At 38.3% G+C, this 27215-nt stretch overlaps 1 protein-coding gene across 1 annotated transcript; it reads right to left on the reverse strand.

Annotated features, from left to right (window-relative positions):
- Positions 1-340: 340 nt before the first annotated feature.
- Positions 341-11966, reverse strand: klc3 (kinesin light chain 3). Its single transcript, XM_052107640.1, has 13 exons — positions 11801-11966; positions 9759-9984; positions 7836-8066; positions 5860-5935; positions 5293-5518; positions 5118-5205; positions 3650-3751; positions 3215-3388; positions 2930-3029; positions 2760-2809; positions 1680-1810; positions 1517-1583; positions 341-477 (listed from the first exon to the last, which is right to left on the reverse strand). Exons 2-13 carry the CDS (start codon positions 9966-9968, stop codon positions 391-393), a joined length of 1542 nt encoding a protein of 513 aa, XP_051963600.1. The 5' UTR covers positions 9969-9984; positions 11801-11966; the 3' UTR covers positions 341-390.
- Between the last annotated feature and the right edge of the window lie 15249 nt (positions 11967-27215).

Genomic DNA, 27215 nt, shown 5'->3' on the forward strand with positions numbered 1-27215 from the left:
ATAGGCAAGACTTCAATCTGCTCTTCAATCTTAGCCATTTGGAATGCAAAGGGTTAGGAATTTCTGTAATATTGTATAGTGTAACTGCCTTTAATGAAAAAGGAGATCAAACAGATTTCAACAAAGTATCAAAAGGTTCTACACGGTACCAGTTTAAAAAGAGCTGCCTTTTTTTGTAAAGCCAAATCAAATGTGCTTTTCTTTTCCCAGGACCAATTTAACAGACTGCTTTGAAGTCTGTGCCACAGGGAAGCCTTCATTCATTATTCACATCCTATTTGTTATATATTTCTCAATATAATCTATGCAGTCAGATGTAATAATCACAGCTCTTCAGGGCTGATCTGCTTTGCCCAGATTCCTGATGTCATATGGAGCCAGTAGTGGAGGTTAGCTGTCTCCACTCAGAAACCCGCAGCGGGCTAAACTCTGGGTGCTGGAACTCAGACCCCGTGTGTCTGTGAGCCTGTTAGGCCTCTGTAAAAAATATATATATATTTTGATAATATAAATCTGATAAACAGTCCCAATCCCTGGTTTCTTTGAAATGATAAACTGTATAGTGTATGCTTAAAGCCTAGTCCAAAAGAGCAGTTAATTTATATAGTTTACTCAAACTTATGGAGCTGTTGAGCTCCAAAAAAAAAGAAAATTATAAATAAATACTAGTGCAAAGGACTTGTCTTCTATTTTTTTTAATCTTTTCTACCCAATTTGGAATGACCAATTCCCACTACTTAGTAGGTCCTCGTGGTGGCCGTCAGTCCGCGCATCTTATCATGTGGCTCCATGTGCAATTCACCGTGGAGACTCCCAGAATGTGGAGGCTTATGCTACTCTCCGCGATCCACACACAACTTACCACGTGCCCCAATAAGAGCGAGAACCACTAATTGTGACCACGAGGAGGTTACCCCATGTGACTCTACCCTCCCTAGCAACTGGCCAATTTGGTTGCTTAGGAGACCTGGCTGGAGTCACTCAGCACACCCCGGATTTCAACTCGTGACTCCAGGGGTGGTAGTCAATGTCAATACTCGCTAAGTTCGACCTTCCATACGATATCTTTGTAAGAAGAACAGACCATTCACGAATCAGACTGATCCAGTGATCCAGTCATGGTGGTTCTCGAGTTACCAGGTCACTGGAGGGGAAGATTATCAGTGAATAATTGCTTACATTTCAATCGATTTCTCAAACAACGCTATCGTATGGCTTCAGAAGGCTTGGAATATTACACACAAGTCATATGGACTACTTTTACTTTTTAAAGCTTTTTTTTGGTGTTTCTAATAGTAACTGTGGTTACAGTGAAATGTATTTGTATGGAAAAGTTTCTTCAAAATATATATATTTTTTTGTTCCATAGAAGAAAGTCATATGAGGGTGAGTAAATAGTGACAGAATTTTCATTTTTCAGCTATTCCTTTAAAAAAGGGAAAATAATATATATTTTTTAATTTAAATACATCTGTCAAAATGTAAAACTAAAGTCTGGGAGTCATTCAGTTCCTACCGTGGCAGCTCCTTGGCTTTCTTGTGCACCCACATTAAGCACATTGAGGGAATTTGCTCTCTTCATCCTGTTCAAAAATAAAGGTGTACAGATAAGCATACTGCTCCATATAACTGAACATGCACAGTGGTGAGAAATTTAACAAAAGGCAGGGTATCATTACCCAACCGTTCGAGGGGCTGTTTCCTGTGTACCAACTCCTTTCAGCTTTCGGACAAGTTTTTCACTGCTTCGTCTTATGGATTCCCGGAGCTTAGTAAATGATCCGCTGCGCTTCAGAGATCCCAGACCATCCTAAACAAACAGAGTAGAAATCAATTAAAAAGGTGTATCTCTTCTTAAAAGGAAAGTTCACCCAAAAATACAAATTCTATTTTTATTTACTCACCTTCATATCGTTCCAAACCCAAACTTTTCCTCATCCGTGGAACAGAAAAGGAGATATTTTAAAGAAAGTTCAATGCTGACTGAACTTTTTTTTTTTTTTCTCACAATGAAAGTGAATGGTGACTGAGGCCAGCATTTTGCCTAAACTCCTTTTTGAGTTCCACAGAAGAAAGTTATAAGGTTTTGGAACATAAGGGTAAGTAAAATATGTAAACTATTCCTTTTAAGGTATAGTTCACCCAAAAATTAAAATTCTGTCATCATTTGCTCACCCCATTGCCATCTCAGATGTGAATGACTTTCTTTCTTCTGCTGAACACAAAGATTTTTAGAAGAATATTTTAGCTGTGTAGGTCCATACAATTCACACAGATTTAGTGGTTTAAATCAAGATTTTCAGAAGAGATATGATAGGTGTGGGTGAGAAAGAGATCAATATTTAAGTCTTTTTTACTATAAATTCTCCTCCCTGTCCAGTAGTATGCATGAAGAATGCAAACTGCAAAATCAAAAGAAGAATGTGAAAGTGGAAACTGATTGTAAAAATGACTTAAATATTGATCTGTTTCTCACCCACGCTAATTATATTGCAAGTAGACAAGCAGTCTGTTGGATTTAACCACTGGAGTCTTTTATACTGCCTTTTTCTTTTTGGATTTTTAAAGTTCCGGCCACCATTCACTTGCATTGTATGGACCTACAGAGCTGAAATATTTTTCTAAAAACCTTAATTTGTGTTCAGCAGAAGAAAGAAAGTCATACACATCTAAGATGGCACGAGGGTGAGCAAATTATGAGAAATTTCATTTTTGGGTGAACTGTCCCTTTAAGTAATTTACATATGGAACAGATATACCGGTCTAGAGCTCCCCTCCTCTGTATGTATCCAAACCGGCTGTCCATCCCCTGTATGGATATTAAAGTACAAAATTACCATTGGAGAACACTATTATGTTTAATAGTGTCTAATTGAACAGCCATGAACTGTAGATAATTCCCTGAAGTGACATGTATGTTTAATTTTACCCTCTACAGAGCCAAACTCCTCCTCATGAGCACGAGTTAGAATCTCTTTATAAAGAGTCTCCGCTTGTCTGAATTTTCCTTGCTTGAGGTAACATGAAGCCTATAGAGCACAGAAACAGCATAAGTGTAATACATACACATAATATTACGTGTACTGCTGCACCCTATACACAACAATACACTACACTGCTATCATTATTAAAACAAGCATTTGAAAAATACTGACTTAAAATGTGATAGCTCATACAACATATAAGCAGTGCTGGTGCAATTCCATATCCTCACCAGATTGTTCTTTGTCTTGGCCACATTGGCATCATCAGGACCTAGTCGACTCTGATAAATGTGCAGGGCACGCTCATAGTACTGCTCCACCTCCTGGTATTTGCCCTGGTTCTGGCAGAGGAGTGCCAAGTTATTCAGCTGCTTGGCCACATCGGGGTGCTTTGTCCCCAGCACCTGTCAACAGACAAATAGTAACCTGATATTTAGCTGGGCAGCATAGTTATTGAGATACCAAGAGATATTATTTTTATTTGCATTATGAACCTTAGACTTTAATAATTACATTGTCATCTACTGATTTAGCCTCAAAGATGCAGTATGTTTAATACTTTGCGTTTATGCATTTGGTAATACATAGTTAATGTAAGTTGATCCAATCTGACAGCTGTTACAGTAAGGTCAGGTGGGAATACCATGCTTCTTCTGTGTCAGTACCTTTTCCCTGATCTCTAGAGCTCTTTTACACAGTGGTTCTGCCTCTTTGTACTTCCCCCTTTTTCCATACAACACAGCCAGGTTATTCAGAGTAGCTGCCACCTAGGTATAACCACAAACACACATGACTGAATTGCAAACATGGACCTATTTGTAAAAAAATAAATAATAATAATAATTTTTATATATATATATATGTGAGAGTGAGAGAGTAAAAGTCTCACAAAAACATTTGTCTTCAGATGGTTATTTAGATTTTCAGCTTTAGAGTGTCAATAAGAAATATATATTTAAAGACAAATAGAATAGAAGAACAGGGAGCCCTGCAACAGATGGTATGGTCCCAACAGAGCCCCCCGCTGAACATTTAGTCAGTCTGGGACTACATAAAGTGACAGAAGTAATTGAGACAGCCTAAATAAATAGAAGAACTGTGGCAAATTATCCAAGAAGCTTGGAACATCCTATCTGCAAACAACCAAGAAAAACTGTGTCCAGGTGTACCTAGGAGAATTGGTGCTGTTTTGAATGCAAAGTAGGTCACCAAATATTCATTAAGCTTTTTTATATATACTCCACATTGTATGACGTTAATTGATAAATGTTAATTGAAAACTATTTATGGCATTATTTGTGAAGACATCCTAAAACTTTTGCACAGTACTGTATATAGACTACAAAAAAAACTCAACATTTAAAGTACAAAAAACATTTGCAACCTATTGTACTACTGCAATGTGACGTTTAAAAAACAACAGGATATTCCATGATACATTTTTTTAAAAGTGGGTCTTGATTTGATCCATTTGGAATTGATTGGATCGTGAAAAGTGACCTTTCATTCCATAGTTTGCATTCAAATGTGGAGCACTACTTCCCTCCTGAAACACTGCACCCATTGGTTGAAACAGCACCCTTGGTGACGTCAGCCCAAAAGGAAAGCTGTGTCAGAGAACGTTTTTGCATTTTGAAAGATAGGATTACGAATAAAAAAAATTAGTTTTTTCTTCAATGAATCATGCACAAAAAGGCCAGGAATGTGTATTAACAAAGTAAATAGGGATAATTTGGATTTCATGTTGACTTCGGAGACAATAACACTCTCTATAGCACTCTTAAAGGAATAGTTCATGCCATCTCAGATGTGTATGACTTTCTTCTGCTGAACACAAACAAAGATTTTTAGAAGAATATCTCAGCAAATGAATGGTGATCAGACTTTTTATGGTCCAAAATGCACATAAAGGCAGCATAAAAGTAATCCATAAGACTCCAGTGGTTAAATCAATGTCTTCAGAAGCGTTATAATACTATAAATCTTTGTTTGTGTTCAGCAGAAGAAGGTCATACACATCTGGAATGGCATGAGGGTGAGTAAATGGTGAGAAAATGTATATATTTTGGGTGAACTATCCCTTAAAAGCACAAAATGTAACAGTAGCACACTGCTTCATCAAACAGAACATACTGCTGGGTGGTCCATGCCTAGCGTTTCTTCACGGATGGCCAATGCATCATTCAGGAGATTTGCAGCTTCCTTGTATTTGTTCTGATCCCTGTTGAGGGACAAAGAATTAGATAAATAACAATTGTGCAAATTTTAAAGGTTAAATGAATGTGGTATGATGTTCTACAGAATTTACCTGTAGACTAAAGCCAGGATGTTGAGCATGGTCGCAACATCTGGGTGGCTGTGGCCTGAGGATTTCTCCAGGTCTTCCAGAGCTTGCTTGCAGAGAGGCACGGCCACCTCATAGCGGCCCTGAGAGGCATACTGGATCACAAGGTTGTGTAGAGTTCTGAGTCGAGCAGGGATCTCATAACCTCCCTGCTGGGCGGCAGCAGTGGCGCTACTGTGTGGCTGAGACACTAAAAAACAAGAGATGCACTGAGCTGCCTTCTTGCTATAAGAATTGAAGGTATGGCAGAAACTGAAAATTATTAATTCTGACCCAATTGTTACTTAAAAAGTTAAAGTCCCAAGGTCTAACCTTAATCCTAACATAATATTAAACCTACTGGATCTGACCAAACCCATATCCATGGTAAGCACATGTGTTGGTGGCACTCATGAAACTTAACACAATATCAACCCTAAAAATAGCCTCTACAATAAATCTTAACTAACATGGCAGAAAGGTTAATTTGCACATTTCAAAACAAATGTGAGCAGGAAAGCTCAAGGAACAACTGAGGACTGTGAGGCTTACTGTGAGATTGCTCCTCTTCACCACTAGGAAAGAGATTGTCAAGAGACTCCTTGCCTGAAGTACTATCTTTATCCTCCTATAAGAAAAAATATTAAACATGTCTTGAAAGTACTATTTCATATTTTGGATAAACTTAAAGGGGTGATGAAATGGAGAATCAAAATTTCCTTGATTTGTAGATATATATAAGACGTTACTGTACTATAAAAACATACTACCCTACTGAAATGTCTCGTTTTGAAATTTTGTCTGTTTGTGATGTCATGACACATTGATCATTTATATTTACACATCCTACAACATGGGTCATCGAAGCCTTAGCCCCACCCCCTGGTCCACAGTTCATGTCATGAGAGCAGGCCTTGTGGTGCTAACAATTTCCTAACATAACACCAAAGGGGACCCATCTGGACTATTTTGAAATATTTTGTATATGAACATGAACTACAAAGACTCTTTGACCACTGCCATGTATCTCGCTGCTTTTAAAAGACACAGTTTCAAGTTACAACTGTAAGGGAAAATACATTTTTGGTGTATGTTAACATAGGATGTCTTTTTACTCCCTGCTAATTCAGAGTCTGGGGGACGGAGCTTTGAATTCTCTCAAGAGATTATGTGAGAAAGATTTAAACTTGGAATTGGAGGAGGGAGTGTGGGCTAGGATTCAAAAAAATGTCAAGTCTACATCTAGAGATGCAAGGGTTTGCCTTATGCAATTCAAGATTTTGCATCGATTCTACTGGACCCCCTCTAGATTGTATAGGCTTGGTCTTAAAGACACACCCACCTGCTAGCAGTGCCAGTCAGAAGATGGGGACACAACATGATTTTTGGGGATGTGTAAAGATCCAAGAATTATGGTTGGGGGTTCAGAAATTTATGTGTGAAGTATTGAACACTGAATTTTCATTTAGCCCCAGGGAGGGGTTTAATCTGAATAATTGTTTTAGTTTTTTTGTGTTTGCGTGTTTTTATGTTTGGAATAAATAAAATTGTAAGTAACAATAAACCAGTACAAACCACAAAAAAAGAAAAAAAAAACAGGACGTTTTTGACGATGGACATCTTTGACTGTTTAGGTGCATTTCCTGCGAAGTGAGTCTCAGTGTGCCTTCAGTATGTATATGCGTCATTTCACCGGGCTTTGGACTATGATGTGTTTGATTTTTTTTGGATCATGTCATTGTTGATAGTTTGTTTAATCTTCATAATATGATTCAAGCTTTGCAAAGGAACTGATTTTGAAGGATGGGACAGTTAAAAACACTTAAAAAAAGTAAGTTAACCATTTCATCATGAATATTTCAAATGTCATGTCTGTTTGATAGTTTATGGTGCTAAGTGATAACAGCTGTGGTTGAGATGAACACTTTAATATTTTCAGATGCAATGGGTTGGATATACAGGAACAGGATATACGGCCAAAAACAGATTGGAAATTGATTATATATTTAAAAAAATATAAAATCCCATTTGTTTTGGTGCAAAATAATTAACTGTTATTACATTATCATTGGACCTCAGGGAAGATAATACAATTTTAAAACAGCACTTTATGACCCCTTTAACACAGCATACCAATATAGAACTACAAAGCTAGTCTAGAATAAATCATTCCATTTTTAAAGTTTTACACATGAAATGAATAGTACTTTTGAATGATGACTCACATGGGATTAAGACTCATACGGAGCCATAAAGAGTCATATCATCAGCCTAGAATAAGCAGTTTTTAACTACATGGAGTGGGTCACATCTTGATGGCCGATTAATTGGATCAAATAACCAATCAAATACTGCTCACTTTATTTACTATTCCAGGTGTCAGTATAAGTCCAAGATAACTGTAAAATCAGCCAGCAAAACATAAAAAAAATGCTGAGTGCACATTTAGGTCATGACAACATGAGATATAACTAAGAACCTGAATGGGCTGCAAAGATTAACCATTTAAATGTTTTCTGGACCCTCACTAGATTCTGCTCTTCATGGTCGTACTTGCGAATACTGCTCATGAACTGCAGGTGTCTGTTCTGCTCCTCTAAAGTAACAACTTCCTGTTCTCCCTCCTGTAGCTGCTGCTGAGCTCGGGCAAGCTCGTCCCTCAGCCACTGATTCTCCTGGCACAGCCTCCGCACCTGAGCACGTAACTTCTGCTTCTCAGCCTCCAAGGAGCCCAGGTGTGCTGACAATGCCATCATCACCTGCAGAAGTGGAAACAGGGAGCTAAAGTGAGTGGAAGTCAACATGACAATTTTTTAGTAGTGGATCTGAAAATCCTTAAAGTTAAAGTAATAGATAGATCAACTCTATAGCTAATATATATATATATATATATATATATATATATATATATATATATATATATTTAAAATCTGCATATATAAAATCTAGTCAAATCTCAGTTTTTTTTTTGCTTTTCTTTCTTTTCTATCTATCCATCCATCCATATTATTTGCTCTGTTTGTTTGAGAATTCTAACTGGCCAAAATTTGTCTCAACCATTGGTGTTAATTGGGGCAGGATTATATGCAAATAATGAAAGACTGGGGAGTGTTCAGGAAACCTGTTAGAAAATGGTTATTATTTGTCGCAATTCTATCCGAAACTGCACACTTTGGGCTCTATTATCATGAGTGTACAAAGCGCACCACAATGTACTACAACCGCACGCAAAGTCTTACCAACTTTTTGCGAGAGCGCTAATTCTAAGCGCAATTTTTTGCCAGTGCATAACGCAAGTGACCTTGGGTGGGAATGTTTGCGCTGCCTGTGGGTTTATGCATGCAAACTGTGGGTGTATTGTATGTAAATGAAGTGCGGCAAAGCACAATTTGCTATTTTCCTGAGAAATAAGATGTTTCAACACCACGTCTGTTTCCAGCGCAAAGTCTAAACTCAGTTCCTGCATTTGCATTTTGAAGATTCCACCAGAATATGGTTATAAAGTTTATGTCCAAACTCTGAAAATACAGTGAAACATAAAATAATGTCCATGACGATCACTGTTGTAGCCGTTTATGTTAAACTATCTTTAGGTCATGGTTTATTTTTCAGTTATTATTATTATGTTTTTTTATCAAGTACAATTGTATTTCTGATCTAATTTGTATTGGTATTTTTCAACTTGTTATGTCACTGCAAAATGGACCGGTGAAAGAATTTGGAGAGAGTGAAATGTTTGGATTTGGTAAGATATTTTTCACCTCTTCATCATTTTGATTCGATTTTCGTTTCATTTGAAGTGTAATATGAATTTAGAAATATTTATGGTTGAATATCCTTTCAATAAATAGATTTTTTTTTAAATCAAAATCGTCTGGTAGAAGTGAAGTGTGTTCCGAATCCCATAAAATCATTGTTAATACAAGCTATGACTTACATTCTCTATAATTTAAAGGATTGTAAATCCAAATCCTGATGAGAACCACATTTTCCATTTGTATAAAAGGTCACTGTCAAAGAATTATGCCTGGCATTACACTAGGCACAAAAGAACGTAAGTCCATTTTTATACTCTTCTAATTCATTGCATACAGTCCATTAACACTACCAACATCTTATGAATGTGCTGACTTTGTTTACATCGCTGGTGCTTCACAGGGAATGGAGTATATAATAGGATGCAGACGGTGCCGGAGAAGAACCAATTAAATTGCACTTGACCCAGCCCAAAAGCACTTTGCACACACAATTTCGCCAAACCCACTTGCTCCTAGACTTAGCACGTGCTTGCAAGACTGGCCATGCCCATTGACTTTGCTTGATTGACTTATTGTACACAGCTTCGCTTAGTGCTAGAGTCTTAAAACAGGGCCCTTCACCTTTTATGTTTGTTTTGATATTTAAAATGGTAAATAATAAACAAAAGTCTCATATGAACCTGTGCTGCTCACCTGTGCCTCTCCTAAGCCCAGCTCAATCCTCTCCAGATACTCTAAAATGATACTGGTCTTCTCCTGCTCCAGGCTGTCGCTCTTGTTGGATGTCTTGCTCTGCTGATTTTCCTGCAGACTGTCCAGCAGTGTGCGGTTCTCCCCACGCAAAGCCTCTAACCCTGCGATCACCTGCCGTGTGCTGCATAATATCTCCTCCCCTGACAACATGTCTGCCACCCAGTTCCTGAGAAGCAAAGATTTTGGTATTAATGAGCATTCAATGTGTAAATTATGCAAGGTTTACACAAACATACATCACTTTGGGTTGATGTAATCAATACTACACACAGAGGGAAAAACAGATTGGAAATGTTGAATGAAAAGTGTCACTTGCAAGATTATATCATGGTACAGAATAACAGGAACTGACATTACTAAAAACTTTTGACTGATCTTCTTTTGGCTGCAAAGGAAGAGAAAAAAACCCAATTTTATATACTCAAATAACTGCACTAACAAAATAGTACCAAAAAGTACCATGTTACAATGTTTTTTTTACATGTACTGTTGAAGTACCACATCATTATTTTAAGTATCATGGAGTACAATTTAAATACCAGTAAAATATCAAATTAGTATCAAAATATTATAAAAATGCCATCTTATAACATTGCAACAACAATTCTGACAGTTTTAATGGAGTATAAGCACAGAGAGCACTTAAGAGTCTTATTAAAGTGAAGTGAAGCTTCTCCAGCCCAACAGATTAACATGACAAAACAAGTAGACAGGTTGCTAGGTAAGAATCAGTTTACAGGGAGGAACAGAGATCCCTTTGGGGAGGTACAGGAGTGTGCTAATGTTTACACCAGAGTGATGAGGTCATCAATCACACAGAATATATGTTTTAATGCTTAATTAATATCACTGAATGTGAGAAAATAACAAAATAATGATAATGTATTGGGTATTAGTTTAGCATGTTTAAAGGATGGGGTGAACTTATATGGGTTCATATTAGGAATTAGGCTTTCATAATTCTGTGTTTTGGCTGTTAATTTTGTAAGGACTAAATTTTCAGTTCTGATCTGTTTGAACTTACATTGAATACACTGATTATATATTGGACTTATATATCAGAGAAAACCATTTATGACACATACACTCACTGAGCACTTTATCAGGAACGCTACGGTCCCAATAAAGTGCTTAACGTGGTCTTCTGCTGTTGTAGCCCATTCACCTCAAGTTTCGACATGTTGTGCATTCTGATATTATATTCTTCTTACCACAATTGTACAGAGTGTATATTTGAGTTACTGTAGCCTTTCTGTCAGCTCGAACCATTCTGGCCATTCTCTGTCAACCTCTCTCATCAACAAGGCGTTTCCGTCTGCAGAGCTGCTGCTCACTGGATAATTTTTTGTTTTTGGCACCATTCATTGTAAATTCTAGAGACTGTTGTGTGTGAAAATCCCAGGAGATCATCAGTTACAGAAATACTCAAACCAGCCTGACTGGCATCAGCAATCATGCCATGTTCAAAATCACAAAGATCACATTGTCCCCCATGCTGATGGTTGATGTGAACATTACCTGAAGCTCCTGACCTGTATTTGCATGATTTTATACACTGCTGCCACATTATTGGCTGATTAGATAATTGCATTAATAATTATGGTTTATATTGGAATAATTAAGGTGAACATAAAGAATAAAGTGATCAGTGGGTGTATATTGTTATATTTTATATTTCAAATGATAGATTATAGAATTAAAGCCTTTATCTTGTATACATATATTGTAATATAATATATAGGCCATAACACAAAATTGGATGTAATTAACACTGGGCTGCAATTCTATCATCTATATTCTATCATCTATAATTTACATGCCATCCTGCTGCCTTTAATCAAATTAACATTAATAAGGAGTCCTTTGTCTAATACAGGAATACAAACACTTACAACAACACGTTCATAAAACAGCTTGATATTGCGTCTCAAAGTAAGTCTGCTCTTTCTTTCTGTGACTGTCAACAGCTCATATTTATTTACCTGCCGAGAAACTGTCGGCCGCCGCCTACGTGTCCCAATTTACAGCCAGATACAATCCGATGGAAAAATAATTCCAAAAGAAATATCCATTCAACAGTACTGCACCTTCATTTCCTTGATGTAGAGGCGATAAATGGGTCTAAAAGCAGCGAGGTTCAGCTTTCGTCGCTATCATTCACCTGTTGTGTCTCTGGCACCCTGAATTAACAACTTACTTAAACAGCTGTCTGCACTGCGCATGCGCATTATGCCAACCAGAAGTATATGTGACTTCTCTGAACCGCGCCTAGCCCTAACCCCAACACTCATGATGCGCAACAGTGCAAAAGTCCCGTAAGGCATTAGTAAAAGCACTTATGTGAACACTATTATTAAATCCATACATATTCTGTGTCTCAAAACCTAGAGAGCTCCCTAAATAGATAGCATTATGGGCATGAGGTTTGTAATTATGTCTATGATGTTAAAAATGTGCTGCCTAGTTAGGCAACCTGCTAGTATTGAGAAAAAGGAACTGTATGGCTGTGTCTTAAGTCTTGAGCTGCATAACTATACTGCACATTTTTGGCATTAAACAGTAGGTGCATTTGTAACAACATCAATAAGATGCTCAAAATGCTTTTTAGGTTGTTGCATCTTTTCCAAAAATCAATTTAGACGGACTATGTATTGGAGATGCATAAGGAGGGGTCTTTCTGTGACGCCGCAGCATAGTTTCAATAAAGCCGCTTAGGGTGAGTGGGGAGAAAGGGAGGGGGTGTTTTCTGGGTGTGTAAAATAAGTAGCATTATCCTTTGCCCCATCAGACAGGCTTAACTTGAAGATTGGAAACCACAGAGATCAGGGGGATGGGATGCATCTAGGAATCGTCTTCAGCTTAACATACAGATTTATAAAAAATTTTGTTATGATGCAGCCTTATTCTAAAATGCTTTAAATAATGTTTTTTCACATCTATACCCAATAATGACCATAAAACCAGATGTTTGATAACTTTGCAAATTTATTAAAAAGAAAAAATTCAGTAGCACATTGACATAAGTATTCATACCCTTAACTCAGTACTTAGCTGAAGCCCCTTTTGGGAGCGATTACTGCCTCAAGTCTTTTTAATTGTGATGCGACAAGCTTTGCACACCTGGATTTGGGGATTTTCTGCCATTCTTCTCTGCAGATCCTCTCAAGCTCTGTCAGGTTTGGATGGGGACCATCGATGGACAGCTCTTTTCAGGTCTCTACAGAGATGTTCGATTGAGTTCAAGTCTGGACTCTTGCTGGGCCACTCAAGAACATTCACAGAGTTGTCCCCAAGCCACTTTTGTGTTGTGTTGGCTGTGTGCATAGGGCCATTGTCCTGTTGGAAGGTGAACCTTCACTCAGTCTGAGGTCCTAAAGGCTCTGGACCAGGTTTGCATTAAGAATATTGTTGTATTTTGCTGCATTCAGCTTTCCTTCAACCCTGACGAGTCCCCCAGTCCCTGCCGCTGAAAAACACCCCCACAGCATGATGCTACAGCCACCATGCTTCATCGGTGGGATGATATTGTGCAGGTGATGAGTGGTGCCTGGTTTCCTCCAGACATTACATTTGGAATTGAGGCCAAACAGTTCAATCTCTGTTTCATCAGACCAGAGAATCTTGTTTCTCATAGTCTGAGAGTCTTTTAGGTGCTTTTTCATGTATCTTGCACTTCCGTCTGGATACTCTGCCATAAAGCCCAGATCGGTGGAGTGTTGCAGTGATGGTTCCTTCTGCAAGTTTCTCCCATCTCCACACGTGATCTCTGGAGCTCAACCAGAGTGACCATCATTGGTCACCTCTCTTACCAAGGCCCTTCTCTCCCGATTGCTCAGTTTGGCCAGGCAGCCAGCTCTAGGAAGAGTCCTGGCTGTTCCAAACTTCTTCCATTTAAGAATTATGGCGGCCACTGTGCTCTTGGGAAACTTCAATGCAGCTGAAACATTTTTTGTAGCCTTCTCCAGATCTGTGCCTCGACACAATCCTGTCTCTGAGCTCTGCAGGCAGTTCCTTTGACCTCATGGCTTAGTTTTTGCGCAGATATGTATTTCCAGCTGTGAGACCTTATATAGACAGGTGTGTGCCTTTCCAAATCATGTCCAATCAATTGAATTTGACACAGGTGTAATCCAATCAAAGTGTAGAAACAAATGGAATGCACCTGAGCTAAATTTCAAAGGGTCTGAATACAAATGTGATTGTAATGGGTTTCATTTGTGTGGTAAAGGAGGAAACGGGAAACATGGCTTCAACTCAAAAAGGTCAGTCTTTTATAATAACTGAAAATAGCTTTCCAGCATCTAACACACAGACAGCTTGGTGCAACTCTCACTCTCACTCTCTCACTCTCTCTCTCGCTCTCTCTCTCTGCAATCAGAAACAGGTGTTAGACATATTGTGCTCCGGTATGTTCACCCTTAAAGCTTTCTCTGTCCGAAGGAATGCTCCACCATGCCCCCACCTCCACTGTAATATTTAATTTTTTATTTTTTAATAAATTTGAAAAGTTATCAAAATCAGTTTTTTGCTTTGTCATTATAGGGTGTGGAGTAATGTAAACAAACCAAAAAAAAATACGCTTTTTAGCATTAGGCTGCAACATAAAAAATGGGAAAACAATGAAGGGGTCTGAATGTTTCTGAATGCTCTTTAGGGAGGGATTAAACCCAATGAGTGAAAAATCAGAATGCAATAGTAAAAAGAATGTCCCACTTTGCTGTACAGAAATGAGTGAGATAGCAATAGAGCAACTGTGGCTGGGCAGATATATGAGAGTGGAGAGATTGATGGTTCAGCTGCTAGAGGAGCAGGGGGGCAGACCTATGCCCAATAAGGACAGCTTGGCTGGGCCAGCACAGTGCAATTCTCTCAAACATCTCTAAAAGTAATGGGGTCCAAGTCAATAGAATCACTAAAACCTCTTTCTCTCTTTCCGATATGTTTAATTACATTCCAGTTTATGTGGTATGACTGATGTCAGTAAGTAAAGGGACTGCTTTCCAAAAATTTAAATGAATGCAAATTCAAGACACCAACACATTCATGGAGTTGTTGATATAGCAATGCTTTTTTGATTACCATTCACCTGTCATTTGAATAGATAGCTGTTTAAATTCTGGATAGTTTCACTCATTTCTGGGTCAAAGCATGTTTTGTGCAATGACCAATTAACCATGTTACATTCAAATTGTATGGTGTTGAAGGTTATTAGAAAAATGGCAAGTAATGGCCAGCAAATGTAATTGCATCACACACATTATTCAGTCAATATTGTTGTGCTTTGTGCATGAACTAACTACCGGTAACTAAATAGATCTCTTTATAAGAACCCTGATAACTGGTTTATTTTTTTCATTAACAGAGTTAAAGTATTGAACTTGATGAGGGTAATATAAATATAATAGATTTGGTAAAACTTTATAATAAGTTTCCCTTTGTTAACATTAGTTATCAACATCAGATAACATGAACTAACAATGAACAATACTTTTACAGCATATACTAAACTTGTATAATGTTAGTTACAATGTACTGTATACTAATACATTTTTTAAATGTTTAAATGTTGTAGTTAACATGCATAATGCATTATGAACTAACATGAACTAGCATTGAACAATTGTATTTTTATTATTTAACATTTACTAAGATCAATAAATGTTGAAAAACTGTGTAGACAGTGAAAGCAGCAGGATAATGTAATTTCAATTCAAAATAAACTAAGTATTATTATAATTATTTTAATTCTTTAGAACCCATTGAAATGTAATGGCAATGATTGAGGACATGAAAATTGGCTGATATTCCAATGAAAAGCAAACATTAAATCTATCTATACATTTTTCCTTTAAACTGTATACTTTTAAAATGTATACTTTACATTCTTTAGAGACCCAGGACCTCATTCAACCCCCTGTACCTCATCCATTTTTTTTGAGTTGTGCCCACACCTCTTTAGTATTCCTCAATCTATGTCCTATAAATAGTGTAACAAAAAATAAATAAATACATTTGTTTTTATAATGGTTTAAGTACCAAAAGTGTATCGGGTCATGAGAAATAATCAAGGGTGTCATATCACGTGTACACACATTTTATACATGTTATTTCTTACTCAAGGTGGCAACATTGTTTCAGTGATTGACTTTATTTACATCTGACATTGCTATTTGATGAAAAAAAAAAAACATATAGCAAACTATAGCAAGTTCAACACATGAACAGTATGAAATGACTATTGTTGTTGAATAGAAAAATTTAATATTCTGAAATTATAGATTCTAGAAGCTTATTTTTATGTTTGCCACAAAGTGGATAAAGTTGTATTATTCTCAAAACATTATCAACTTGTTTACATGCTCATGGTGTGTCATGATGTGGGTCTTGTCAATGGTTTGTTTGGCACCCCATTCAGCACACAGCTAAATAATACAGGCAGTATGACACTGATAAATGATTACTGCCAGAGTAACAGGTGTGAGGGATTTCAGCATTTTACAAATAACACTAAGAACAAACATTTTCCTCTCTCACTTGGTTTTGCTCGCGTGTCCCCTCCATGTGCGAATGATGTGAAGATCTATTGGGATTTTAATAAAGTTCATCACTGAAAATGTTTGCTTACAGTCTTGGCACTAAACAGCACATGCAGCCTCACGAATGGACACGGAGTGACTGCATCACACTTTTCTTTGAGCATAATATTGCACTACATGCGTGTTTGCTAGATTGCACAAATTAAGAATGACATAAGGCAAAATATTTCCTATTTGTGCATTTATAAATATATGCGTGGGGTGTTGAATCTATTATCTGGCAACCCTGAGCATATTCAAATTTGTGGATGCACGATAGGTCCCAAAGCCAGATAAATGAAAGATCTAATAAAAAACGTTCATGATAAATCGACCCGCGGGCAGATGTTTGTCCTGGTCTTCAATTGAGGGTGCTCTAAAGTTCGTTTGAGGGTGCTTAGCATGATTGGTTTAGACCAGTGATTTCCAAACCTATCCTAGGAGGCCCCCCAACACATATTTTGTATATCTCCCTTTTCTGACACACCCAATTCAGGTTTTGGAGTCTCCACTAATGAGCTGATGAGTCGAATCAGGTGTGTTTGATAAGGGAGATGTCCAAAATGTTGGGGGGCCTCCAGGAACAGGGTTGGGAACCACTGCTTTAGACTTGAGTCTTAATCATGGTCTCTTTTAAAAGAAGACACTTCGGAGTGTTTTGGTGAAGTGAAAGCAAACAGCAATATAACTGAAATTAAAACAAATGATATAAGTTTAAGTTTATTTGAAAGAAAATACACTGAACTTAACTTGCACTAAACTTAAATAAAATAAGCAAATAATGGCCCACAGTGTCCGTGCCAGTTAAGAGGTTCTAAAAAGCTATTTTAAAGTAGTAAATAAATGGTCTGCACTTATATAGCGCTCCTTTAACCTTAGCGGTTTTCAAAGCGCTTTACACTGTGACTCATTCACCCACACACAAACCAATAACGGAATAGCTGCCATGCAAGGCGCTAGCCTGCCATTGTGAGCATCTTGGGGTTTAGTGTCTTGCCCAAGTTGGCCAGGAATTGAACCACCAACCCCGCAATTAGTGGCCACCTACTTTACTCGCTCTACCACCTGAGCCACAGCCACCCCATTAATAAACATCAATGGCTGACATGAACAGTCATTAACTTGAGATTCTTACCTTTTATATTGCTCTTTTTTATCTGCTTCTCTTCTTTGTGCCGCTTCCTGCCTTGTGCACTTGATAAAAAAAAAAAATCACTAATTTTGTCCACATATGATAAGGATCTGTTTATAATATAATTGTGTAGCGCTAGTGCTCAATGTATGGGTAGAGGGGTGCACAGTTATCACAAGAGGGCGCACTTCTGACAAAACAAAACATCTCTTGTGCGGGACCTCTCTGCCATTTTACCTATGTCGCCTATGCCACAGGCTGGCCCTGACTGAACATATTAGGGCATTTTCACACCTAGTTTATCTGAGCACTCCAAGCGCTTTCAGAGTGGTATAACCTGTATATGTGAACAACCCAAGTGGTCTCAGACCCCCCCAAAAGGACCCAAAAGCAAAACATGAGTATTTTTCGTTTGTGGGTCCTTTTGCGGTTCGATTGATTTGTTCAATGTGAAAGTGAAGAGGTGCCAGTCCGTTTTGCATTTTATGACATAAGTACCTCATGGCTTTCCATAAAATGCTGCATTACATACTTCATTTTCCAGTCACAATTGACTGTCCACTTATGGGAATTTTAAGCAAATACACTGTAGATATACCATGACGTGTTTTTGTGTCTCAAATTCGGTTCTTGTATTTTTTGAGCACCTATGAACGGGCTGTTCACATTCAGAGCAGAGCAGCACATCAAGATGAACAGTTTAAAGTGCTCTGAAGGGCGTACGTCTACGGAGGTTTGCGATAAACTCAAAAATACAAGTGAGGATTTTTATAGTTTCACATTAATTTTATTTGCACAATGGCAATTGTTCTTGGCTCATACACACAATGTATATGACACGCAGGAGGAAACGTGTCAAGAGCCTGTCACGTTGTCAGTCATGTTTATTGTGGTGACAGGATCCTGACACTTATGTTCTGTGTCTAAATACTCAGAACTAATTGAATAATCAAAATCTCATAAAAAGGGAAAAAACAAATAAAGTAATGCCACACACAGGGATTCGGTCAACCAGAAAATCTATATTGTGAGGCAACTAAAACGCTCTCTGTTCTGGCACTTCAAAACACCAAAGCAATAACCTCAAATGACACTCAATTTCCAATAATTAATTGAGCTTGTTAACAGAATTTAATACAATATAATTGTAACCCCAAAAAAATCAAAATGTGGAAAGTTCAGTTTTCTTTTCTTGGGGCAAAAAAACAAACAAAAAAAAAACGTCTCAGTCCCATGTAACGTGTGTAGAGCGAAGAAAAAACAAAATGTCTCAGTCCTACCACTTCCCCAAGCAAAATATTCAGTAAATCAAGGACGAAGGAAAGAAGAGCTGAAGAGTTGATAGTTTGGGATGAGATGATGAAAAGGATTTGTTCCGGATGAATCCACTCAAATGATCCGGGTCCCAAGTGTATCACCAACAACCAGTCCAAGGGAAAAACCAGTCAGAATGTCTCAGAAACGGTCACAGAAAGCAAAATGTATTCATCGACTTCTCTTCCACAGTGATTCAATTCAACTTCCTGGCTGATATATGAAACAATAAATCAGCTATTCAAGTCACACTATAAATGCTCATTTTAGTCAGCAAGTCAAAATTACTCACACGCTATGCGTTTTTCTCCGTGCTCCGTGCACATTCACTGTGCGCTATTGCTGAGCACTCACTCCTTGCATGAACTAACCTCTCTCTTAAAGGGGCAGTAACAAGTTTTAAAGAAATGCAGCTAGTTATTGAAACAGGATATAAATGTCAAGGGTTACACTTGCCTTGCGCTCTTCGGTCTGTTTTGTGTTTCATGTTCGGAGCATGGAGTCTGGATCCTGACTCTCCTATCTAATTTGATTTTGGTTCTGGTGTCAGAATCCAGACACTCATGCTCCATGTCTTGTCTGTCTTCCCACCCTCCCTGGTCAGTCCCTCTTGTGTTTGTGTGTCTGTTTTTGACGCCAGGAGGCGTCTGTCAGGGGGTGGGTACGGTCACATTCTGTCCTGACTGTGGCTCCTCTGACTGCCTGTTTGTCTTGTCTAAGTGTTTTTCTGTGTTGGTTTTGCCTGGTCTCTCTCCCTCTTGTGTTTTTCAGGTGACACGTGGAGAACGCCAACTCCGTTGTCCGTTAACAGCTCATTCTCCAATTAACAATCATCAGCGGCACCTGCTCCCTTTCAACCCTTCCCTACTTAAGCTCCCCTCGTGTTGAGTTCTTTGTCGAATCGTTTGTAATGTTAATGTGTATTCCCAGTTGGTCGGTTCCAGTCTTGCTTCAGTTTGTTTTCTGGTTTGTTTGTTTTTTGAGAGTTTTTGTTTGTACTTTGGTTTATTTTACATTTAAGCCTTTGAAATTACCATTTGAGTTTGTGTCCTTCCTTGGATTCATACTTTTGTAAAATAAAATCCAGTTCTTTATAACTCATGCATCACGCTTGACACATGCATACATGTGAACTTTTGGTTGTATCCTATAAACAAACGTTCTCGTGTGAACATGCAAGTGTGAGGACTTGTGAATGTGCTTCTTTCATTGAATAGCAAAGACCTGAGAACTGAATTTTTACTTTGTTTCTCACCCAAAGCGATTGTATTAGCCTTGGCTTGATTAGCCTGATAAGGGGCCGGGTGTGTACAATCACGACCCGGCCACGCCCTCCGCCCTGTCAAATTCCTCCCTCGTTCTCTCAGGCCGGAAGCCCCCGTATGACATAAACCCCCCCACCTTCCCTGGGGGAGGGCGTGCCTTATGCCCCATCTGCGGCAGGTCATCCCCACCTTCCTGAATCTGAGAGAGGACTGGGTGAGGGAAACAATAATAAAAAATAGGGGAATACTCCCTATAACAGTGCAGTACCCCCCAACAAAATAAACAGTACAATTTAAAAGACAGGGAAAAGGGCAAAGCGGAGTGGCATTCGGAGAGAGAGAGAGAGAGAGAGAGAGTGAAAGAAGAAAAAAACACTTACTAGCCGGTTCTCCGATATGGCGTAGCTTGGTCTTCGGCCACTCCTCCACCCTCTAACGGACAACAGCCGAGCCTCCCCGAGCGCATTGGAGGCATTCCTCCAGCCCCTGGCGGATAGAACACCCCGCCGCGTTCTTGGGGAACAGAAGGGGTCTCCCTCGCCCCTGGCAGCGGTTCTCCCGCTCCAGGTGGTCGGCAGTGAGCCCCTCCCCGCTTGCGGTCGGCGGTCTCAGACCCCGCCGTGTTTCAGTGGCTTGTAGGGGACTCCTCTACCCCTGGCAGCGCCCCTGACCGCTCCAGGTAGTCGGTTAGGAGCCGAGTCGCTTCCAGGCGGCCGGGCTCCTCCGTCCCCCAGAAGATGGCTGTGGCTGCTCCGTTGGGGTGGATGGTAGCGGCGAGAACTCTGCTATGGAGTATCCCTCCTCCTTCCCGTGTTTTCGGCACCAGTGTAAAGCAGTTTAATGGACAGGAGGAGGTGAGAACCGGCTTGACAATATAAATAATATTTTTAATAAAGAACTAAAACCAAAAGACACAAACACACACATAGGATGGACAGCTGCCGTAAACGTTCTCTCTCTGTCGCACCACTGTCCGCAGCCTTTATCCCTCTCGGAGGCTTGATTAGCCTGATAAGAGGCCGGGTGTGTAAAATCACGACCCAGCCCCACCCACCGCCCTGTCACACTGATGATGGCCCAGCAGGGATTTTTTCAGATAGCTAATGGAAGGCAGACAGGCTTTGGCCTCAGCAGACAGGTGGTTATGGGAGAGCAGTGCTAAGCATAGAGAATGCAATGATCATATCTGTGTGAAGCCCCTCTACATCCCAGGTGACGCGTACAGCACAGCTGTTAATGCTAGCAGTCCTAGCTGTGCTTTCAAGGAGGAATTCTATAACAGTATATCTATGCTTCCTTGCAAAATGCAATAACTACAACTAAGAATTTAGACCGAAATTGGTTTTGTAGGGCAGTATGGGTAAGTGTATGGCTAGATTGATGTGGTAGATATAACATTATACAGATTCAGCAAAGTGTCTGTGCTGTTTGTGGAGCTCCATTAATCAAATTCAACGACCTTTAATCTGACTGTGAAAGGAAAGTGAGAACATAGAGTAACTGGCACCTGAGCGTTCAACCATGTGACTCAATGACAAGTTATCCAGCTCTGATAATATACACCTAGATTTACAGATCTGTTCTTATATTATAGAAATCACACCACATTTGGACTTCATTCTTATATCAGATTGTATTTTTAACAGGTTTAGTCTATCATTTGGCATAGGTAAGTAGTGTGTTATGGTCACTCTAAATTCTGAGGGCAGAGGCCAATGGACAGGCTGGGGGGAGGAAGGTTGCAGGGACTAATTACCGAGTCAGTGCAATTCAATCTAGCGAGATGGCATGGGGAGCGAGACAACCTTGCGACCGGTACTAAACATAGACCAACTCTTGTTTCAACGGAAGAGATTCCCATTATAAACATGCATGTAAATGTGCACAATTTGGATTCAGAAACACTACAATTAAAGGGAAGTTTACCCCAACATGAATAATTTGTCATCATTAACTCACCCTCATGTTGTTCCAATCCAGTATGACCTTCCTTCTTTCGTGGAACACAATAGAAGTTAGGCAGAATGTTAGTCTCTGTCACCTTTCACTTTCAATGTATGGAAAAAAGCAAAATGCAAATCAATAATGATTAAGAATAACATTCTGTCCAACATAGATATGTTATTCTCAAGGTCAAAATTGCTAGCTAAAATGTTAATCCATTTAGATTGCCCCTATTATGTTTATCCTAGGCTATGTTCAGACTTGATTTTTTTTCTGACTCAAATCTGGTAAGTTTTTTGTAGTCTGAACAGGGGAAATAAAAACAAAATGGAAGAAATCTGATTTTATGTATGTATCCGATAAGCCCGATCCAAATCACCTTCGTAAGTGGTCTGGAATCCGATTAAAATCAGATTTATGTTAATACGTCTCAGTCTGAATGGTCAAATAGAATTTGATTCGTTTTTTCATCATGGGTCGTGTGACCAGTTGGTATGTCAGGTGTTGCGACAAGAAGACTTCACATTCATTTCAATGAAAAATACTGATAGCACTCCATCATGAGCACAACACGATAATATTATGACATTTTAACAAGAACTCACCACGTGTTAAGCGCAATCTCCCAGGTTCCTTACAAGTTCAACTCAAAGCGACAGCATTTGTAAAAATGGCTATAACTTTACACAGAAAAGTTTAGTAGGCAATTTTATCACACTAAAATCATATAAGCACACATATTGTTTACAGCTTGTGGCTATACTTTTGAAATGTTTAGTATTTTAATGTTTACAGATTGGCCCCATTCACTTCCATTGTAACTGCCTCACTGTAACCCAGAATTTTTGCTTTACATTTTTGTGGTTATCAATATTATGACACAAATGCGGTCAATTGAGCTTAATTTGTATTCATGTTTCCTTTAAGCAGTTGAATATTAGCATGTGTCATGGGTTGTAGAGATGAGGCAAGAGAGCGGGATCTATGTGAGGCTTTAGTTAAATCCATTATCAAGAAGACGAAAATACATGGAACATGATGATGATAAAGATTACAAAACAGAACAGTCTTCTCTAATAGCATTAACACATGGAACAACGAAACTGACAAAGTGTGAACAAAACATGAGGGTATATATACACTGGTGCTGATGAGGGAATGGAGAACAGGTGAGGAAGATGGGGAACAGATAGCAATTATGAGGACAGTGCAACATGGGAAATGTAGTTTATGGCAAACTGATGACATAAGACAAAAACCTTTTCAAAAGAAGAGTCCATTGAACTGTGACAGCATGTCAAGTCAAGTCAAGTCTAGTTCATGTTTCTTGGATTTCACGTTGAGGTAAATAAACTGCACTTGGGTTCTTCACATTATCATTGTCTTTGTCTACCTGTCATTGCTGCCAGCAACATTAGAGGCACTTAACAAGCCACTTGATAAGATGCTCGGGTTGACGGTCTCAGACGCAGAGGCAACTGAGATTCGTCCTCCGCCACCCCGATTGAGGCGAGTCACTACACCACCACGAGGAACTAGAGCACATTGGGAATTGGGCATTCCAAATTGGGGAGAAAAAAAATCCACACACACAAAAAAAATGTGTTTAATGAAGTGGAAATAAAATATAATATTTTTGTTTTCATTTGACAATTTATTAATTTACTTCATTTGATTTAATCCAGAGAATGTTGCAAAAATAAACTAAACAATAATTTAAAGCTGAAGTATGTAACTTTTTCAGTATTTCAATACTTTATTCTATCCCAGCTTAATATGCAGAGACAACTATATGTAAATCATTCATAGGTACATTTTCTAGAAAACTGTAAACACTGGCATTGTGGTGCTATGAAAATTACTGTGTTTGTTTTAAGGGACCCACTTAGACTCGACCCAACAACGTTGCTCAACTAATGAGGGGGCGGGGCAATCTCTTTGTTTGACGACAGATGAAGGGTGTATTCAGAAATCTGTTTTGAAAACATTGTTTATATTTGCAATTCCATTTGGTGAAGATAAAAATGTAGTACAGTAGTTATTAATGAAACATGATAAATGTGAATACACTTTATTTTTCACACAGATCTTTCAGAAGTCATGTCCTATGCATGGAGTCCAGCTTTTTGTCCAAAGCTGTTTACAGAGGTGTGTAGAAGGGTTTGAGATGAGGTTCTGGAGGATGTAAAATCAGAAAATTTCTGAATTATTTATACTTTTTTAACCTCTTAAATAAATGCCTCATACATGAGAATGATGGTACCTACATTACAGTTCACATAGAAGTCAATGTTTTGTGGCGGACATACAGACAAAACCAGACCAAACACATAAAACCACACAGCAACTTAAGTCTATGACAATGCATGCCAACATGATATAAGTCAAGTCAATTTTATTTGTATAGCGCCTTTCACAACACACATTGTTTCAAAGAAGCTTTACATAAGATCAGCATTAACAGACGATAAAACTGTAATGTCTATAATGTCTCAGAGTCGTCATTGTGTATTTTGATAAAAGTAATTAATTAATAATTGTATTAATAACCCCAGTGAGCAAGCTGAAGGCGACTGTGGCAAGGAACACAAAACTCCATAAGATGTAGATTAATGGAGAAAAATAACTTTGGGAGAAACCAGACTCACTGGGAGCCAGATCCCCTCTGGCTAACATCATGAATATAATGTAAATTATTACTTTTGTATAGTTAAAGTCATGGTTTAAAATGATTAAACTAAGTAAGTGTTAAGGTCAATGTTTAAACATCGATTTACTGTAAGATTAATGACTAATGTCTTTGAAGTCCATCCTGGATTAACTGCAGAAGTTCACATAGATGCAATTGTCCTTGTAAATTGGCTGATGAAGGCTTCGATACTGCACTTCGCTGTGCAAGCTGGAGTGCAGCAGTCCCCTGCCTCCCATTATTTTTCTAAAAGACATATGTGTATGCTGTTATGAGATAAGGGGGGTTTCTCTGTTAATGGGGGCCCTCACACACCCCGTTTTGCTCATGCTCTCATGGCTGATTGAAACACTTCTGAGATGACTGTCCCCTTCACAGGCATGAAATGCTGTTGGATGTTATGGCTAATTTTGGAACAGTTGCTTTTTTCCTTTCCCCTTTTAACCCCTGTCTTCCTCTAACTCCTTCCTGCTCCACGCCCAAAGACTCTGCCACCCCACAAAGACAACACGAGACTGAATGTTCTTCCGTATATCCACATACCCATGTCTCATATGAGCAACCAATATGATTTTTTTTTCCTTCTGCAGGGTAGAACATATCAGTATCTATAAGAAAGGGGTTAAACTTATTTTGTCATATTGGGCTGGATGGTCAGTGTGTAACTGTGAAATTGGACCCTGAGTTTTAATATAGAGTATGGGGGAGGGTTGAGCTTTTTACACACATATACTTCCACAAACCTGTCCCTTCACCGATGTAATAGTTTACTCTAAACCACAGTGCTCTGGAACCTTCTGCCCACCTGTTATGTGCTGTCCAGAGATGAAACCTTTTCATTCAGAATATGGAAATAACAACCACACATGGAACTATTGTTCAAAATTCCTGTGAAACCAAGCAAACAACAACTCATGTTTTGAATGTCAAATGTGTCATGCATAAAACTGGGCACAGTCTGTCTTCACAATGCCTATATGCACAGTCTCGGGATTATTTCATAAAACATGGTTGGATCCACTACTCATATTAACATGTAAGGGCCAATTACCATCAAAGTGTGATTAATTCATACTATTTCTGTAAACTTTGACCCACACTTGTCTTTAAATGTACAATATTTAGCATGTTTTCAGCCAGTTACTTAAATACTATTATTCTACACTATACTTGTGCAATAAGTTACGAGATTCTGTGCTATATAGTGAATATAGTCATTACTGAAGCGTGTTGTTTGGCACAATGCAAAGCAGATATAACATGACCTCTTGTACCTTATTGCATAAGTATATTTTAATATTGTAATTCATAATATAGTATAACTATGCATTATTATAACTACTCTACTATACTTGAGCAATACAGTACGACAGCTGTTCTATATTGTTAAGATAGTCATGACAGAAGGGCATCGTTAGGCATGACGGGACGCAGATATAGCACGACCTCTCGCACCTTAGTGCATAACAATATTATAATATTGTAATTCATAATATAGTATAACTGTGCATTATTATAATGCATACTATGCTATACTATACTTAAGCAATAAGATAAGAAAGGCCCTGCTATATATGGAATATAGTCATCACTGAAATGTGTTATTAGGCTTGATGAGAAGCAGATACAGCATGACCTCTCGTACCTAATTACATAAGTATATTTTAATATTGTAATGCATATTATAGTATAATATATTATAGTCTAACTACGCATTATTCAAATTACACTACTATACTATACTAAACTTGACCAATAAGGTATGAGAGGCCGTTCTATATTGTTAATATTGTCATGACTGATGAAGTGTCATTAGTCATGATGCAATGCGGATATAAAACGACCTCTTGTACCTTGTTGCATAAGCACTATTATAATTACTATACTATACTTAAGCAATACAAGAGACAGCTATATTGTGAATACAGTCATTACTGAAGTGGATATAGCACATCCTCTCATATCTAAATGTGTAAGTATAGTAGGTTATAGTATTGTAATATATATTATAGTAAATTATAATATAGTATACTATAGTATAGAAATGCTTTAATATAAATACCATACTATACTGTACTATATTAAACTATATATACTATGAATCTATTTGAACTCATAAATACAGTACAATGCCAAATCACATCCCAAGGTGCTCTTATGGTTAATTTTATTGACCGAGTGGGCTTTTATCTAAATTATAATTTTTTAATATATTTTTTAGAATTTCCCTCAAAGACAGATAAAGCAGCAATGATGATTGTTTTTAGCCAACACAACAGTGCTGAAATATCTTTTACCCATTGAATATATTATAGTGTGAAATAAGCTTTCTTTGTGCAGTTTATTATATAACCCTCTTGTCCCTCTGAACATGGGGGGACAAGCCACTGTGAAGGGGTGGGGACAGCTGTCGCCCCGTCTCGGGTGTTGTGATGTAGGTTCTTTCCTTTTAGAACCCGAAACCCCTATCAAGGAAAG

The sequence above is a fragment of the Xyrauchen texanus genome, chromosome 36, assembly GCF_025860055.1.
Source record: "Xyrauchen texanus isolate HMW12.3.18 chromosome 36, RBS_HiC_50CHRs, whole genome shotgun sequence".
NCBI classification, from domain to species: Eukaryota; Metazoa; Chordata; class Actinopteri; order Cypriniformes; family Catostomidae; genus Xyrauchen; species Xyrauchen texanus.

Excerpts from the sequence above, each read along its gene's own strand:
- klc3 (XM_052107640.1), bottom strand. The coding sequence starts at position 9,968 with ATGTTGTCAGGGGAGGAGATATTATGCAGCACACGGCAGGTGATCGCA. Across the intron at positions 3,030-3,214 it reads CCAAGACAAAGAACAATCTG|GCTTCATGTTACCTCAAGCA; the intron begins GTGAGGATATGG and ends TGTGCTCTATAG. Across the intron at positions 1,811-2,759 it reads AGGAGGGGAGCTCTAGACCG|GATGGTCTGGGATCTCTGAA; the intron begins GTATATCTGTTC and ends CTGTTTGTTTAG.